This window comes from Ostrinia nubilalis, chromosome 14 (genome assembly GCF_963855985.1).
Source record: "Ostrinia nubilalis chromosome 14, ilOstNubi1.1, whole genome shotgun sequence".
Taxonomy (NCBI): domain Eukaryota; kingdom Metazoa; phylum Arthropoda; class Insecta; order Lepidoptera; family Crambidae; genus Ostrinia; species Ostrinia nubilalis.
The window spans coordinates 2,918,028-2,936,052 of record NC_087101.1 but is presented as its reverse complement, the minus strand read 5'-3'; the positions used below and the strand labels follow the sequence as shown (position 1 = coordinate 2,936,052).

Here is an 18,025-nt window from a genome sequence, read left to right as displayed (position 1 = left end):
TAAACTTCCCCCGGCTTAAAAAGTTACAGCATTAGGTAAGTATGTATTATGCTGAGATTGTTAACGCTCGATTTTCACGCACGACCGGTTACGCTGCATCATCCGGTATGCATGGAACCAAGCACCGGAACATTCTTTCAGGAACATATTTTGCCCTTTCGATATACTGCGTACATTTATGACGTGACTGGAAAGTTTTCGTGTTTGTTTGAACTCGCTAATCTCAGCAACTACTGGTCCGATTTGAAAAAATATTTTTGTGTTGGATAGCCTATTAATTGAGGAAGACTTTAGGCTATATCGTCAGCATCACCCTACAGCTAACAAGGGACAGAGCAGTAAAGTATTTATATGTATAAGCAGTATAGTCGCTTCCCTGCTTCCTTTTTGATGTCGTCGGTCCACCTTGTGGGTGGACGTCTCACGCTGCGTTTTCCGGTACGCGGCCTCCATTCCAGAACCTTGCTGCCCCATCGGCCGTCAGTTCTGCGTACTGTGTGCCTTGCCCATTGCCACTTCAGCTTGCTAATCCGTCGGGCTATGTCAGCGACTTTAGTTCGTTTACGGATCTCCTCATTTCTAACACACCGAGCATAGCCCTCTCCATAGCACACTGTGAAACTTTGAGCTTCTGTATAAGGCCAAATTGAGAGGCAACGTTTCCGAGCCACAAGTCATCATCGAAATTAGATATTATCGTATGAAAATTTAAAAAGAAAAGAGGAAAAAACATAAAACTTTGCAACAAAACGCGCTTGTTACGTAAAATAATTTTAACTACCAGAACACATCGTTGTCGAAATTAATATAGTCGAGTTCTGAAGAGATATAAACTTAGTCTGCACTGCGGTTGTTATGTTCCAGCATGTTTACTTAGCGAGTTATTCTGGCATACGCGAACAATTTCTTCGTAGTAAACATAATTAATTTGCGGTTACAGTTCGCTACAACATTTTGTTACACGTTCTGCATATACTTGTTTGGAATTAACGAGAACTTCCTAAATTTTATGAACAGTTTGATTAGCGTGTGGGTCGATAATGTATACCAAAATTTTCGAACCCTTCTGCGATCTTCAAGCCATCTTTGGCTTATAAATATAGTGACTCATAAAAAGGCGTTCTTGGAACACAAAATTATAATCTCATAGAAACTGGATAGCTTTTTCAAACGAGTGATTCCGATAACTTCCCCTTCAAGAAATTACCAAGCTAGAGACAATTTTGTCACTGATAGATATCAAGATATTCCACGTATTTGTTTATTACTATCTAATAACAACTACTCGCAAAGCGATCCGGATATTAAATAAGCGAGATTTCAAAATGGATAAACATGGAAAACGTTTTTAGTAATTTTTAAGATTATACAATTTTTCTGGATGAGGGCAGCGCAGGACTGAACGGTCCTGTGGAAAACCTTAGGGGAGGCCTTTGTCCAGCAGTGGACGTCATTTGGCTGAAACGAACGAACGAACAATTTTTGCAGTTGGTTTGTGATATTTAATGTTTATAATTAATTTCTGCAACGAACTATTGGCATTTGAAATAAAATCTCATTAATCTATGCACATTTTGGTATTAATAGGTTTTGTTTACAATGCTCTCAAGTCACTATTCATTTGGAAGTAAGATTAAATAGTTTTCAAACCGTATACTCGATCTCCCAAACGATTAATAGGTACGTGGGTGTGATACTTCACACAGAAACGAGGCTGTTTGCCAGTGTGGGCGATTACAGTCTGAATTAATCAGAAGCTTGTAAATTAATTTAATCAAATACAGCCTACAGCCAGGCCTGTTCATCTCCGCGAGTTTACATCGAAAACAAAACACGCACGATTGCCCCCTACAAGAGTACTATTCAACAAGGCCTCACATACGAGCGAACATTGACTCACGCACGCGTATTCTTGTGTATGACGGAAAAAAATAAAGAAAATGGTGTACTAAATACTGTGCAGTATTTAACTGCCTAAATAATAATAAAAACACAGAATGTACTTTTTTAAGTTGCCTCAAGACACTGAGAGGTAAATAAGTAGTTAATATTATTCATGATAATTCATGCTAAATCATGTATTTCCTCTGCCATTTTCTGCAGATTGGCACCTCACGTCACATCATTTTACCGAAGTCAGCCCTATAGCTTCGGCGCAGTACCGATCACTGACGTTTGTCAACAAAACTTCTGACAAACTTGCTTGACTCTTGAGACAAGCTAAATTACACCATATTGTTAATGACATTGAGCATACATTTTTTTAAATACCTTTGCGAAGTAAAACTTCTGTACGTAGTACTTATTATTATTCTGTGCTACAGCGAGCTGGGGCATAGTAAAAGAGAACAGTAATACAACAGCGTACTGGAATCCCGATACTGTTAACTTATAGTATAGTATAGTAGGGATTACCATTCGTAGTAACATAATATTAAGGCTGGGTTGCACCATCTTACTTTAACTTTGACAAACGTCAAAAATCTGTCAAAATCCATACAAAAAGCACCGGTTATCGTCAAAGTTACGGTCAAAGTTGGGTGGTGCAACCCAGCCTAATTCAACTGTAGTAAATCATCCGTAATAGTACTATCGTAATTTCGTAGCGTGTTACGGTTCGTAGTAACATCATTCCGTACCGTTTTTAGCCACATCCGTAGTACCAATTTGTAGTATCATCCGTAGTAGTATTGCCATTCGTAGTACCTCTCGTAGTACCTTTCGTAGCAACTACGCGTATTCCCACGGCGTAGTTGACGCAACCATAATAATATTATATTTGCTTGAGACTTGCAAGCTTGAGTTATTTATCAACCAAACTGAGAACAAATTGCTTATCCGATAGAGGAAGCAAACCCGGGATCACCCAGTTGAAAATAATGGTACCTACTATCTAACCACTAGAATACATAGCCGTTATTTTTTAAGAATTCATGTACTCTATCAAAATATTTGCTACTACACCTTCAAAGAAACTTCTTCTAATGTGTCTTAAATAGATTCGAAATGATTGCTATGAAGACTTTTTAGTATTCCTTTTTACTATGATAAAAGTAAGCACTTGTTTGATCCCTTTGAGAGATCCTGACTTATTGTCTCCGGTCATTAACTTCAAAATTTTAACGGTGTTAACGAACTAAGAAACACAATTTGTGACACATTTAAATTAAATAACTTAGTTTATGACAAGTTCGTTACCTTTTCAGGTGATCACGTATTCACAAACTAACTGTAAGGCCTGTAAAATAGATTAAAAAGTATTTAAGACGAATATCGCTGTCTTGACTCCTGAAAAGAAAATGCGCAGTTAATACGTTATTACCCAAACTAAAGAAAAATTAAAATAATGCAACCTTCTCATAAACGTTTAAGATAAATATGTAGTGTTATTAAAATATGCATAAAACAATCATATTCTAGAAATTATTATTTATCTGAAATCTGGTAGCGCATTTTCTTACATAACTTTTCAATTCCTATCATTGGAGGTCCGAAAATATTTCTCATACAATTTGATACCATAATCATTCTTCATAAAAAATTTAAAACCTACATATTTAAAAACATAATCATTGATATTCATAATATCACTAATCATACACTTAGTTTTTACTAATATTTGTTTTCATACATTTTTCTATACTAATGATCGAAACTCATAATCATTCGAATAAATAACTATAATATTCATAAATGTGATGTATCCTAATACACTCGACATCAAATAAATCGCACCTCCCGCGACAAGCATTTTCAAACGTATGCTTCCCCACTTCCCACCAATATTGGCACCATTTGAAAGCCTAGTTCTAACCTTCATTTCATTAAAGGAAAGGTTTTTACCCCAAAAATGTGTCTTTAGAAGGATCCAGAGTCACTTCTTCAAAAAATAGGTAGTTACGCTAGAGCCAACTTTTATGGCTATAAAACTGTTAAGCTGGGATTAATCGCTATCCATCTGTTAAAGAGGACACGTGAGATCATTATTTGGTTTTACAACCATAAAAATTGGTCTAATTGATCCCATAGGTGGGCCCAAAGTGAGGTATTTTTTCAAGTCACATTTATGGTATATGTTAATCATTTATTAAGAAATTAAATGAGTTTTTCTTTAAGGATATTTATTGGGCTTTCAAATAACACCAATATTGTTGGGGCACCATGATTGTGTCAGAAGAAAATCGCTAAAGTTCGCGTCGCGGAAGGTGCGGTTTATTTGATGTTGAGTATATTTGTTTTCATAAATTTATTACTCATAAGTGTATTTGTCCATATTATTGAAAATCATGATGTTTATATTCGTATTAAACCGTATTTTAACATTAAATTAATTTGAAATGGTCCAAAACAGGCAATATTTTGTGCCACAAAACTAACGTGACAGAAACGAATCGCTGCAAAACCGACTCCACGTAGTCTTGTCTGCCCTACCCCTAGAGTGTAATTTAAAAGCCGGAGGCGCGGAGGGAGGGCAGCCCTCGCCCGCTGTAACGAGGCTCGGGCGCCCGGGTGAGCTGGAGCGGCTGAGGCTGGTCGCCGAGGCGCCGAAGGCGCCGATGGCGATCCAAAAAGCCGAAGCTGCGGAAGCAAGCGTGGGTGCCTGAGCCTCGTTACGCAAGGGCGGAAGGGCTGCACATCCCGCAGCGCCGGAGACGAGGAGATAACAATGCATGCTGCATGCCTTCTTTCATGCTGCATGCTCTGCATGCTTATCTACTCTATTAAATTATATATGATTTTTTTAAAGATACGAGTATGTCTGTTATAAAGTAAATTATTCTGAACAACAACATTATGAGTTGAAGTATGTTCTTAGTAACAACATTATTAATTAAAACAATATGATCAATGAATGTTATGAAGAAAAAAGATCTGAAAATAAAAATTATGTATTTTAAATGGTTCTTGGTAGTAACAGTATTGATAAAAAAATTATGATCACTAACTGTTATGAGCTCCGATGGTAGTAATAAAAATGTATGAATAAAAAAAGTATGAAAAATAAAATTATGAAGAGAGATTATTATGAACACAAATCGGTAGTAAGACAAAGAATAGGATTTAGAATTTTATGTGAGCCAATATAGAACCCTGAAATCTACTTTGGACTGTTTCACCACTTGATATTACCAAGCCCTGATGTTATTTATTTATCTTTATTAAAGGAACATACAGCCTTGTTTGATACATGCAGCTTAAATGTTAAAATTAGGTGGTAGCTATTATAGGAACTTATGTGAAACTGATCTTTATTTGACGTTCTAGTCAAAAAATTCGAATACCTGCGCGAATAGTAGGCATTGGTTTGAAATGAATAAATTTTTTTTTGAGGTCATAAAATAAAAGTCTGATCGGTGTCGGCATCGAACTGCCTATTCGAGACTCGATAAGCTATTCTAAATCACTGTACGGCGAGCTAGTCGCATTTGCAACGCGCTATAGCAGCGCGACAGCATCACTACAAAAAGTCGCCGAGGGCGAACCTTATTCAAAAGAAACCTTCAACATGTAAACACCCGTTTGTTAGTCGTATTACCTCGAAATCAAAAAATTCTTGTAGCTTTTCACCTATTCGCATTTCACCGTGATAGCGTTTTTTGTTGTAGCGTGTAATATCGGTAGTATATTTTGTTACTAGCATATATTTTTAACAGATTTTTACAACAGTAGCACATTTTGATGTAGCATGTATTATCAATAGCCTATTTACAGTGAAGACAGGCAGGAAAGTAAATCTACTATGAATTTTTTAGACAATTGTAATTAGCGATCAAAAATTTATTATACTACAAGAATAAAAATCTATTCAGAAATTTTGATATCGCGGCGAAATGTGAATAGGTGAAAAGCTACAAGGATTTTTTGATTTCGAGGTATACGACTAACAAACGTAAACACCTGATATGAACTTTATCTTTCTTCTGTCCCCCACAGGTGACCACCTTCATAATCTCTTCAGCAGTGAGCAAGCACCAGGGTCGGTTCGACATGGTGCACATTCAGAACTCCACGTTAGCCGGTGGAGTGGCGGTCGGGTCGGTGTGCAATATGCACATCGGGCCGGGAGGTGCCATCGCTGTAGGCATTGGAGCTGGTCTCCTGAGTGTGGTGGGGTACCGGTTCTTGACGGTAAGTTTCAATAAACCAGTTTTTTTCAATAATTTTATCACTTTTTTCTTTCTTTCACTTCTGAAAACATTTTGAAGAAAAAAAAAAGATTATTTGGTGTATGACCGTACAATAATGTGGTTGTGTACAACAATCAGATTGGAATGGAAAACAAAAGAGAATCATATCAATCAAAAGATATCAGACAGTCGAATGTCGTAAAACAAAACAACATTAGCGTGGAATCGAATAAATATAAATATTGCTGGCTCATTTTCTATAGATCGTCAATTGTTTTTAGCTTTTTAAGAACTCGCTAAACAAGTTTAATATTTTTAAAGAATACGAATGACTGACTGTCATTTATTAAAGGCATAGTAGATGGCCATGCATAAAGTTAAGCATACACAAGAGAGTGTCTGAATATTTTGAATTAACTTTAATCCAAATTCCATTGAGGGGTTAAACTATATTTTTGTTTCAGCCAAAACTGACCAAGCTTGGTATCCTGGACACCTGTGGAGTCAACAACCTCCACGGTATGCCAGGGCTGTATTCAGGGTTGCTGTCTGTTCTCTTCGCTGCACTGGCCACCAAAGATGCTTATGGGGCTCCTGAGCTGGTCTCTGTTTTTGGGGCTATGGATGAGGTATGACCAACTTTTTTACTTACTATTCTTTCTCATCAAGCCACTAGAATGTTTTTTGATAGGTAATTTTGATGTGTTACGAAAGCATTAGTTATTAAATAATATTCTTGAAATTTGACAGGGTGGAAGGACGGCTTCAAACCAAGCTTTGTACCAATTCATCGCTCTAGCTGTAACGTTCGTGCTGTCTCTAGTTTCTGGATTTTTGACAGGTTTGTAAACTATTTTAATTTAGTTAATTTTAACAAAAATATACACCAAATTACTGTGTCTACGAGATCAAATCGGAATTAAATCTAGATGCAAGAATTAATAAAAGATCATTGTCAATACTGACCCTACTTTGGCTCACGGCAAGGTGAATGATTAACCAGACCACTCTTGCCCTTAAAGCTAACAATATTTATGTTAATTTAGATAGTACTTCATAATATTGGCTTACAATTTTAACATAGGGTTTCTACGTAGGGACCACGATTAGCATGACGCGAGAATATATAATCGCCTGTACATACCTGTTAAGCTGTCATATCAATTCACTATCCAATAGCACAGAAATCCTCAACAAATCATAGATTATTGCTATTAAGATGTGAGCACAAAGGTGGAGGTCCGCAATGCCGCATTCCTCGCGAGGCGTCCGGCGCAGGCATGTATATTGCTGACCGATGCGTTTGGACGTCTTGCCGACGGTGTGCCCGTGGCTCTAGGATTCTTCGGTCGTTTACAATGGACGACTTTTAGAAAAATAATTTGTGACGATATGAGGTATCGTCTGAACAAACACTAAATACTGTATCTCAGCTGTATTCCTCCGCATTCCTCCCGCTTTGCCGCATTCCTTTTCACCTAAATAATATTCCTCATTTTACTAGGTCACTGATTGACTGACTCACTCATCACGAAATCTCAGAAACTACATGTGCTAGAAGTCTCAATTTTGCATAGGGCTTTTCAAATGTAGGTGCTCATTAAGACAGATTTTGCAAAATTCAACCCCTAAGGGTGTGAAACGAGATCCACGCGTACGAAGTCGCGGGCGGCCGCTAGTGTCTCTAATACAATGTCAGCGTCGTCAGATGTAAAGGATCTTTATGGTCGGTAACGGAGATTATAGGAATAGTTCTGTATGAGCCGTCCATAGGGCAGTGAACTTTAAATGAAATATCGTACAAGAAGACCTAGCTATATGTATAAACTACAAACAAAGCATGCGAACAGTTTTATGTGCATTATTTTTCACGTATAAGTATAATTTTTCTCAGATGGGACTTGAATTTACGATCTTTTTATTGCCATTTGACTGTTCTAACTCTTGAACATTGGAGAGATTAGAAACCTGTAGGTATTTTCAAGTGAATTCCACCTCGTTTTTGTCTAAAATTATCTTGAAAAGAGCCCCTTCATAATATATTTTCGAGCCTAAATAAACAATAATGAATCCCCACGAATTTATGAAGAAAGCGAATAAAAATCTCATTCAGTTCAAAAAACAATAACCTTCCAACCAAGTAGCAATGAAAAATTCTTTGTCCAAAAAGTGATATTATTAATTTCAGATGATTACATAATGCAAAGTTTTAACGAAACCAACAAACCAGCGGATTAACTAATTGGGCGCGTACATCAACGTTTACATTACCTTAGCGTAGCATTATTCAGAATATTACCGCTCGAGCTTTGATTAAATACTCGTAATAGCTGGGTAAATAAATCCTTGACAACGAAAGATCCTTTAGCAGAGTATTTCAAACATTTAGGCCTGGTACACGCGAGCGCTTTGTGGCCGAAAGAGAGGGTTTTGTGGCCGAAAGAGAGCGTTTTGTGGCCGAAAGAGAAGGTTGCCAAAAAACGTGGCAGTTAAAGCACAGAATAATAATAAGTACTACGTACAGAAGTTTTACTTCGCGAAGGTATTTTTAAAAAAATGTATGCTCAATGTCATTAACAATATGGTGTAATTTAGCCTGTCTCAAGAGTCAAGCACCATTTTGTTGACAAACGTCAGTGATCGGCACTGCGCCGAAGCTATAGGGCTGACTTCGGTAAAATGATGTGACGTGAGGTGCCAAACTGCGGAAAATGGCGGAGGAAATACATGATTTGGCATGAATTATCATGAATAATATTAACTACTTATTTACCTCTCAGCGTCTTGAGGCAAAAAGTACATTCTATGTTTTTATCATTATTTAGGCAGTTAAATACTGCACAGTATTTAGTACACCATTTTCTTTATTTTCTTCCATCATACACAAAAATACGCGTGCGTGAGTCAATGTTCGCTCGTATGTGAGGCCTTGTCGATTAGTATCCTGTAGGTGGGCCATCGTGCGTGTTTTGTTTTCGATGTAAACTCGCGGAGATGAACAGGCCTGGTTAAAGTGTTAATATCAGGAAAATATGATTAGCCTGCGCCGGTAAAATCATTGGAATGCCTTTGCGATAGTCTACGGGATTCTGGACCGCTTATCTCGCTTGCTCACGCTGAGATGGTGTCATGTGAGAGAGTGATAGATAGAATCTAAATTGCGTCATCATGTTGCAGAATGTAACCGCTATGATGCGAGACGATTAATATAATGTATTTATTGTCTCTATTCATCTCATCTTATTCATTCACACAGCAATCCTGTTGTCTGAAAGAGTCGGGTGCTGACTCGTAGTTATTTTTATCTAGAATGGAGCCCCCCTTGTGGCATTACATTTTTGCAACTCGAACCCCTTATTTATAGCTCTAGGGAGTCTAAATGTAGGTTAATAAGTACTTAGCCATGGACTCGGTACCCTAGGTCTTATAAGGGGAAATTAGAATGGAAAGAAAAAACTGATAAGTGAGCCTTATGCGTCCAACTTACTCGCATGCAAAGAGTTCTTTCATAGAAAACGAAATCAGAAAATTTGGTAAGCATTCGGTAGGTACCCAACCAGTTTCACTTGACATCTAAAACAACCTCTTTTCGAATTTCTTTCTAGTTGCTAACTGATCACTTAATTAACTTCCTTAATTAATGTTAATTGTTTACACAGCACGAACCTTTTTGGGTCATCAATCTTCATCTTGTATCGAATTTAGAGTTTGTACTTGATGAGTAGTTTCTGAGGAAAAAGCTTGTTACCAAGCCAACAGACAGAGAGATTTCGCTTTTTTAAATGTGTAAGGAACTCTATGAAAGAACTGTTTTGTTTAATTAATTAACGTATTTTTCAGTATTTGCATAAAATTGTAGAAAAATCATTATCTTTTTTGGCTAAAAATAATAACTTACATTGATGTCTCATAACTGCAATTGTAATTCATGGAAGAGAAAAACAAGATAGTTTTAGCGTATCAAATGTCTTGTACATAATATACCTGATATAAAATAAATAATATGAAATCATACCATCTCTTGAAACTAGTTTAAAGTTAGAATCGAGTTTCAAATGTGGTTTTCAAAGGCATGAGTGAGAAACCATGAGTCTAATACCCAGAATATTGTAATAGGAATAGTTTATCAAACTACGACCTCAGACTGACCTAGACTTAATATCAGAAACTACGTAAGTAATTATAATGTTAAGTGACTTATGAAACAGAAAGTAGACTATCCGGGCCTCCTCAAGGTGAGGGTGAATAGTATTTACTGGGTAAGTGGGTATTTAACTTTTTAAACTACTTCTCCCATAAAAAGGTCAAAGTAAACGCAGCCGCAGTTATCAGATTGCAAACATTTTGTTTCTTCCCGCGCGCGGTCTTATCGCATCTATTACTTACTACCTAGCTTTCCGCCCGCGGCTTCGCCCGCGTGGAATTTTGTCTGTCACAGAAAAACAATATCGCGCGCGTATTTGCTCACCGTTTAGACCTACCCTGGACTACGACAAACATTTTAAAACCAAAATCAGCTCAATCGGCCCAGCCGTTCTCGAGTTTTAATCAGACTAACGAACATCAATTCATTTTTATTTATATAGATAGATATTGTAAATGCGAAAGTAACTCTGTCTGTCTGTCAGTGTCACTTTGACGCCTACCGAGAAAGGACATAGGATAGTTTTTATCCCGGTTTTTTACACAGGGAGGCGCGCGATATAGTTTTTCTGTGACAGACAAAATTTCTAGCGGGCAAAGCCGCGGGCGGAAAGCTAGTACAAAATGTACGTGTATAGAGACCGATAAATGTTGTTCCGCAGACCGTAGAACGCATGCAGTGTGGCAAAACCTTTAACATTTGGTTTGATTACGGTCAAATACCTGTCTTGTTCTGCATAAAATGTCGACAATGAAAAAAATAAGCCTTATTTAAATACTTTCTCTAATATTTCCTTGAACGTACAATCGAGTGACTTTTCGATTCGGTGGTTCTCATCCCTCGAGGCCTTAAGACTTTACGTAATTATTACTCATCTATTTCATTTAAAACCCACTTAACATAAAATAGAGGAAATAATTTGGTAAACACGGCGAAAGGATCACGCGGCCAATGTACTTTGAACCTAAGTATAATGTACTTTAAGCTTAGTAATTTTATCTACTTCAGTATCTACTTTGAACCTTTCCAACTTAATATCGAGGAAGGAAAACAGTCTATTTTCGGCTGACAAAGTATTAAAATGTAAGAAAACAATTTGTGATAGCTCTTAGCTTCTATTACGGACTTCTTAAACTGACACCTTGTTTCTGAAAACTTAAATGATCTTACAATACTGCCTTTGTCTCTTTTTACCACAGCGAATTTAATATTTGACAGAAAGTAACAATTTAATTTGCAATGAAACTGTTCTTGTAGAGTTTTGGATATTTTTGATTTATTAACAAATAATGGATCTTCCACTAGATGGCTCGATGATTTATGGTGAAGATCGCGGGAAGCACCTGGATGGGGGCAGCGCAGGACCGGTGGTTGTGGAAATCCTTGCGGGACGCCTTTGTCCAGCAGTGGACGTGATTTTCAATTTTTTTTAGCCTCGTAGCCCTCGTACTAAGCTAAATATGCTTGTATCACGAGTGAGCTCACCACAAAAGTCGAGCGGCGGCGGGGACCGAACCCGCGTTCCCCGAATCACGAGTCGGCCAGTCCGACCCCTTCACCGTTCGGCTATCGTGGCTTCAAAAATAATGATAGATACGTAAATAAAAATGGCTACAAAATATTTTAAACCTGAAATTCGATTCAAGTATCTCTAGACCTCCTTAGTTGGCAGACGTTAAGTGGTTTAACCTTAGAAGATAATATTTAACACGTGTCGGAATTTCTAATTAAATTGGGGGTAATTAAATTATGTCTGTTTTCCGACATCTCAGAGGAATGCTGTTACGTTGAAACGTTTAATGCTCGCTTTTGTCCTATCCATTAATACGTCTACACGTTATTTGTTAAACATTTATCTTCTGTTGTTGTGTTGCGAGTCTATTTAATTATGAACTAGAAACATTATGTGCCTTATTAAGAAAAAGTTGAACGCGCAATGAACTCTGGTTTAAAATGGCATTTTCATGCTAAATGACAATTTAAACTAGTGATCAACGAGAGTTTCATCATCATCATCATCTCAGCCATAGGACGTCCACTGCTAAACATAGGCCTCCCCCAATGCTTTCCATGTTGCCCGGTTGGCAGCGGCCTGCGTTTAGCGCTTACCTGCTACCTTTATGATGTTGTGGGTGGACCGACGACCACGCTGCGTTTTTCGGTACGCGGCCTCCACTCCAGAACCTTGCTGCCCCATCGGCCGTCAGTTCTGCGTACTATATGCCCTGCCCATTGCCACTTCAGCTTGCTAATCCGTCGGGCTATGTCAGCGACTTTAGTTCGTTTACGGATCTCCTCATTTCTGATTCAATTTCGTAAAGAAACACCGAGCATAGTCCTCGCAAGTTTAATTTTTTTTTGTAATAAGGGGGAATGAATAATCAGCTGTGCTGTTATAAAGTGTTTCTTATCTAATAATAATAGAAGTTAATTGAGTATTATGTCTCAATTCTTTTAAAAAGAAAATTCTTATAAATAAATATTTGATAGAGGTCTAGATGGTTCCCAGAAGGTTAGCCACATTGCCGCTTAAGAAATATTATTTTTGGACTGCTGCGTCACTAAGACTTAGGTTTCTTTGTATTCTTTTGTTTAATCATAATCGAAATCATTTATTTGCGAGTTATTAAAAATGCTTGTCATAATTACTTATTACTGAGAAATACTTTTTGCTAATCTACTGATTACTGACTGATAACGATGAATTAATATAATTAATTATCAAGCAGTCTATAATTTATTAACATAAGTATATCTTCTGAGTTTCAATGACTTCGTGGGCGTCCTAATTTTAAGGAAATGTACTTACTTCACTACCAGGGTCGTGGCCTTCCTCACCGGGGGCCACGGCATATGCTGAGTGGGGTCCCATTGCGATGGGCATCGCTGTGCGACAGGGTGGCACTGCTCAGTTTACTTTCTCTGCCATTGTACCTATGTTTTATGTGTCACCTCTGTCTTATTTGCTTTTTTTTACTTACCTCTTTTGTCTTTTGTGATGTCCATGGCAATAAATGTTTCTTTCTTCTTTCTTTCTTTCTTTACTACCAAGTTAAACGCATTTTTATTTCCAGGTTTACTATCTAAGCTGCCCATCTTCGAATCCCTGAAGGAGACCGAAAAATACGACGACGAAATTAACTGGGAATTGCCCTAATCGAGTTTTCTACAATTGGCCCTTTATTTCCAACTGGAATTTAACACAATTTCGACGAAATAAAGGCAAACCTTTGGGTGTCTGTATCCCCGGGGAAAATTATACAGATATTATGTAATGCAAAATTGTTTTGTAACTTATCCTGAACCTTGGGGTCGGGACCAACGTCATAATTATGAATCTTGTAAAGGTAATATTAAGGTTGCATTTCGTGAATGATTTTTTTATAGGTGATTCTGCTGCTTGAAAAAAGTAAGCTCAAGTCTCTGATTAAGCATTCTACAAAATATAGAGTCACTATTATAGTTTAAGCAAGACTCTTACTTTAAAATCATAACTACTAACGTTACTTTTTCTTCCACCATTTTAGCCAAGCATTTTTGCAAATATCAATTACTAAAAAATGCCTGTCTAATATTTTGTTCTTTTGTAAGTAATCAATAAAAAACTTAGTTCACGAGATCAGTATTATGTATTTATAAATAGCAATTATTGTAATATTAAGTTTCCAGTCGAATGGTGGTATAAAATAACTTTTTATTAGTTTTAGCTCTCTACCAAAGATATTAACAATTTAATTCTTCTGATACAAGTTGCATTTACTTTGAATAATTTCAAATCATAGGGGTCTATTTTAAAATACTGTAACTTCAGTTTGCAAGAACGAGAGAGATAGTGACAAATGTTATCAAAGCCTGAGACAGGAGAGTCGTTTGTCAAAATGGTTTTAGCTAAGTGGGCCCTATGCAAACCATTTAATCAAACAAAACATAAATAGTACATTCAGTAAATGCAAATATAATTAATTGTTACTGGAGTGTAACGCTTGAATTATTTGGTATTGAAATAATTACTGTTTCATTTCAATTTTGTTGTTTTGTTTCTATCATTAATTTTACGTTACAAAGAATTTATGTTGATTTAGTTGCATGTATAAAAGTATAATGTATTTTTATAATAATGGCAATAAAATCATTTTTAAATTTTTAATTGTAAATGTTACTTATATTATTATACTAACAAAATAAACAATAATTTACCTGAAAAGCGTTTCAAATTAAAATCCTTTGTGAGCTTAATTAATTACTTCTAGTCGTCGGTCCATCTCGTGGGAAGGCGCTGGCGCTGGAAACAATACATTACAGTATGAATCTTGAAGATTGCTTGTACGACTCTAGTACTACTACTATTCAAATTCAAAATCAAAATTATTGATTGTGTATTATGTTCAATACAAATATATTGGTAGATATTTCATAGCAACCAAGTATTTAGTTATTTTATAAGTAGGTTATTTAGTTTGTAGTTACTCGTAGATTCCGTCTTATTATCGCAATTTTTCTCGCGTAAAATTTTTCTGCCTCTTATATCCGTCTATCAACGTTCCAGGAAGAATGTCAACAAAGCGGCCATAATAGAATTACGTCATAAAATCTCATTAAGCATCTGTACAACTGAAATAAACTTCCTCGGAGGCGTTAATCTTGCGAGAACTGTCCAAAAGGAAAAGTTGAAATTTCATATTTACGGTTGTAGTCGTTAAATCGTTTTTATTATGAGAATAGCCGCCTCATTTCCTGAACAAGACAATAAAGTCTTTGTGGAATCGAAATTAGTGTTGTGGAGGTGTTCCATATCCATAAAGTTTTGTCGACGGAAAAATGATAAGCACGCTGTTTTAAATTCCTAATGAAGTTAAGTGACGTTTTTGTTTGATATTACGAGTATGTGACGTAGCCATGCAAATGTGAAAAATGTACCTACCTACTTATTTGGTACCTTCACCAAGAACAGTAGTAGAAAGCGACTAAGCGACCCAACATAGGGATTTGATTCTATGGTGATCTAATCGTAACTTTCGTATCTTATATTAAGTAGAGCACAAGATAACATCAAAGCACCAAGCGAGCATCAGATGTTTTTCGCAATTTAATGATTATTTTGAATAAAAAATGAGTTGGTAACATCGATACTAATTTACTCTAAATTGATCAATTAACATCACTGGTTGCAATCAGAAAATTAAAGGGAAGCACTGGGATACTGGGATTGTTGTATCGATTGTTAGCCAAGAAAGCTATTGTCTAATGATATTTTGGTACCTTTCTCAACAAAAGCAAGGATCCTTCATAAGTTTCTTGACAAAGAAGTAAGAAGAAAGAGGGAATTTCGCTGGGAACTTGGACTACGGTGAGGTAAGGATTCTTCAAATGCGATCGTTTAGAAGCTTTCACTTAATTTCTTATTACACGACCTAATGAAACAAATAAACAGAAAATCAGCGTATTCAGATTGAAACTTGAAGCAGTCTAGCCACGACTCTGTTTTTGAATTTTGAGCTAAGTAATTTCGTCTAGAATCTTTGTACTAAGCGATTAATTGAAATGTCAACTACACAGGGAAGATTGTATTATTATGAAAATTCAGCTGTGGAGATGGCAATACCTTTCTGAAATTATTTAGTGGATCTAGAAATGTGTATAATATTAAAGCAAGTAGGTAGTATAGTCTACTTTTAAGCATTTTCGAAGAATAGACGCGGAATAGACGAGCAATAGATGTAGGCCGCTTCTATTATAAATAACGATTTCTGCGGAATTTGGTATTGATTAAGTCGAAACTATCGAAGATTATATCATCCGTAAGTACTCAGATGATAATAACAATTCCATTTAATGATAATATTCTTGGAAAAACTGCATCATCCAGCCAAAACTATAAAAAAAAAAACAGTATTATGTACATACCTTAAAATAAAATTAGTACATTTTTAAAATGATATACGTATACCAGACAAGGCGGTAATTTTAATATGATTATAGTACACTTCCTTTCAAAAGAAGGAAGCATAAGGAAACGTCCACCCTGAAGAGTCAACAAAGTGAGTAGATATAGTCCTTTTATTCATTAGACCGTTGTTCGAATAAAGCGGGTTCCGCATTCGGATTCGTACGGAATATTACGCTTCAATTTTTGCTTCAGCCAACACCTGTGGCCTCGATACCAGATGTACTTACCGTATAGCCCCTAAAACAGGGGCATACAATTCAAAATTGAATACAGAATACGGCACATTTCTCACTAGCTGTCACGGGCATTGAAATAATGGAATTCAGGGAATATTATATAGGTGAGATTGTTTGCGCGTTGTAAATAACTGGGGAATTTTGCCTACAGTAGTTTAGTAGTAAATTTCAGGCAAATTTGGACTCTAACTTGTTAATTGAGGCGCTAGGTAATACTTGCCAGTGTGCAGTAAAATACGGAGACGAGTTTCAACAGTTTAGTTTTGGAATATCCAAATTATAATTGGAACAAAGTAAACAAGTTAAAAAAACGGGATAAAATCTTTATAAGCTTCGGAGGTTGGTAACGACGATAATGTGTTTTAAATAAACAACTTGAAAAAATCAAACTGCCTAAGGCGGGCGTTCGATTTTTTCAAGTTGTTTATTTAAAATTTAGTTTGAGAAGCGACTCAATTCGCTAATGAATTTTAATGACGATAATGTGTGCTAGAATCATCAATAATAAGTAATCTTAACTTAATAATATTTAAATACTTATATTTATAGTCTGGTGCTGGGGTCTAAGCTAAATAGGTGTAGCTGATACAACCCATAAGACTCAGAAATAATCTATGGTAAAGTTTCGGGAAGCAGCTGGATAAGGGCAGCGCAGGACCGGTCTTTGTAGAAATCCATGTTAGAGTTCTTTGTCCAGCAGTGGACGATCTAAATGAGCTGCATAACTTCATCATCATCATTTCAGCTACAGAACGTCCACTGCTGAACATAGGCCTCCCCCAATGACTTCCACATCGCACGGTTGGTAGCGGCCTGCATGCAGCGCCATCCTGCTACCTTTATCAGGTCGTCGGTCCACCTTGTGGGTGAATGTCCCACCATAACCCGCTGCATAAGTTACTAACATAAAAGAACTTTTTTTATAGAATACTTCTACAAGTGTAAGATTTTTTATAAGCATGTTCTGTAAATGTGTAATTTCAATTTATAATTACTTATATCGTATACAATGTTGATGTTTCTACGAATCAATTGTACTAACTGACAGGTATTTTTGCGATTCGTATCGAAATAATATTACTGTATCATTGTCATATTCTCCGAATTGATATTTCCTATAAATATGATGTAACATGGTGCTATAAATAGCAATCAGATTGTGTTGGTTTTCGAAGTAGACTTTTTGATGCGTGAACTGATCATAGTTTGGAATTTTTTTTCATTCCGAGGACTTAAAGGACAACATTTTGGTTATTCTGGTTTAATACGTTTTACTCAGGGCCCTATTATGGCGAGTGAAACAAATAGAGGAAGATATCGATAATCTTTATAGAAACAGGAACTCTATCGAGTCATTTTATTAATTAATTATTAAATAATTTGATTTAAAGGAAATAAAAAGTATTGAAATCTCACATCAAATCCTATTATGGACTTAAAAATCTTACTAGTAAGCCTAACGCTTCTTTATTGCATTCTCGTTTTATGTTAGTTTCTTTTTAAAGATTTTTGTGCTGCTTTTCCAATAAATTTTCTTTTTATTTATGACGTAACCGCCAATTTTCCTCAA

The 18,025-nt window shown here is 36.3% G+C and overlaps 1 protein-coding gene across 2 annotated transcripts in view; it reads left to right on the top strand.

Moving 5' to 3' along the window:
* The window catches only part of LOC135077981 (ammonium transporter Rh type B-B), a 56,950-nt gene extending 42,474 nt beyond the window's left edge, over positions 1-14,476 (top strand). For both annotated transcript variants that reach the window (XM_063972519.1, XM_063972520.1), the window contains exons 7-10: positions 5,935-6,129; positions 6,593-6,757; positions 6,879-6,969; positions 13,347-14,476. In XM_063972519.1, the coding sequence (XP_063828589.1) occupies positions 5,935-6,129; positions 6,593-6,757; positions 6,879-6,969; positions 13,347-13,429 (534 nt within the window). In that variant the 3' untranslated portion in view covers positions 13,430-14,476. The remainder of the gene's footprint in view (positions 1-5,934; positions 6,130-6,592; positions 6,758-6,878; positions 6,970-13,346) is intronic.
* The last annotated feature ends 3,549 nt before the right edge of the window (positions 14,477-18,025 follow it).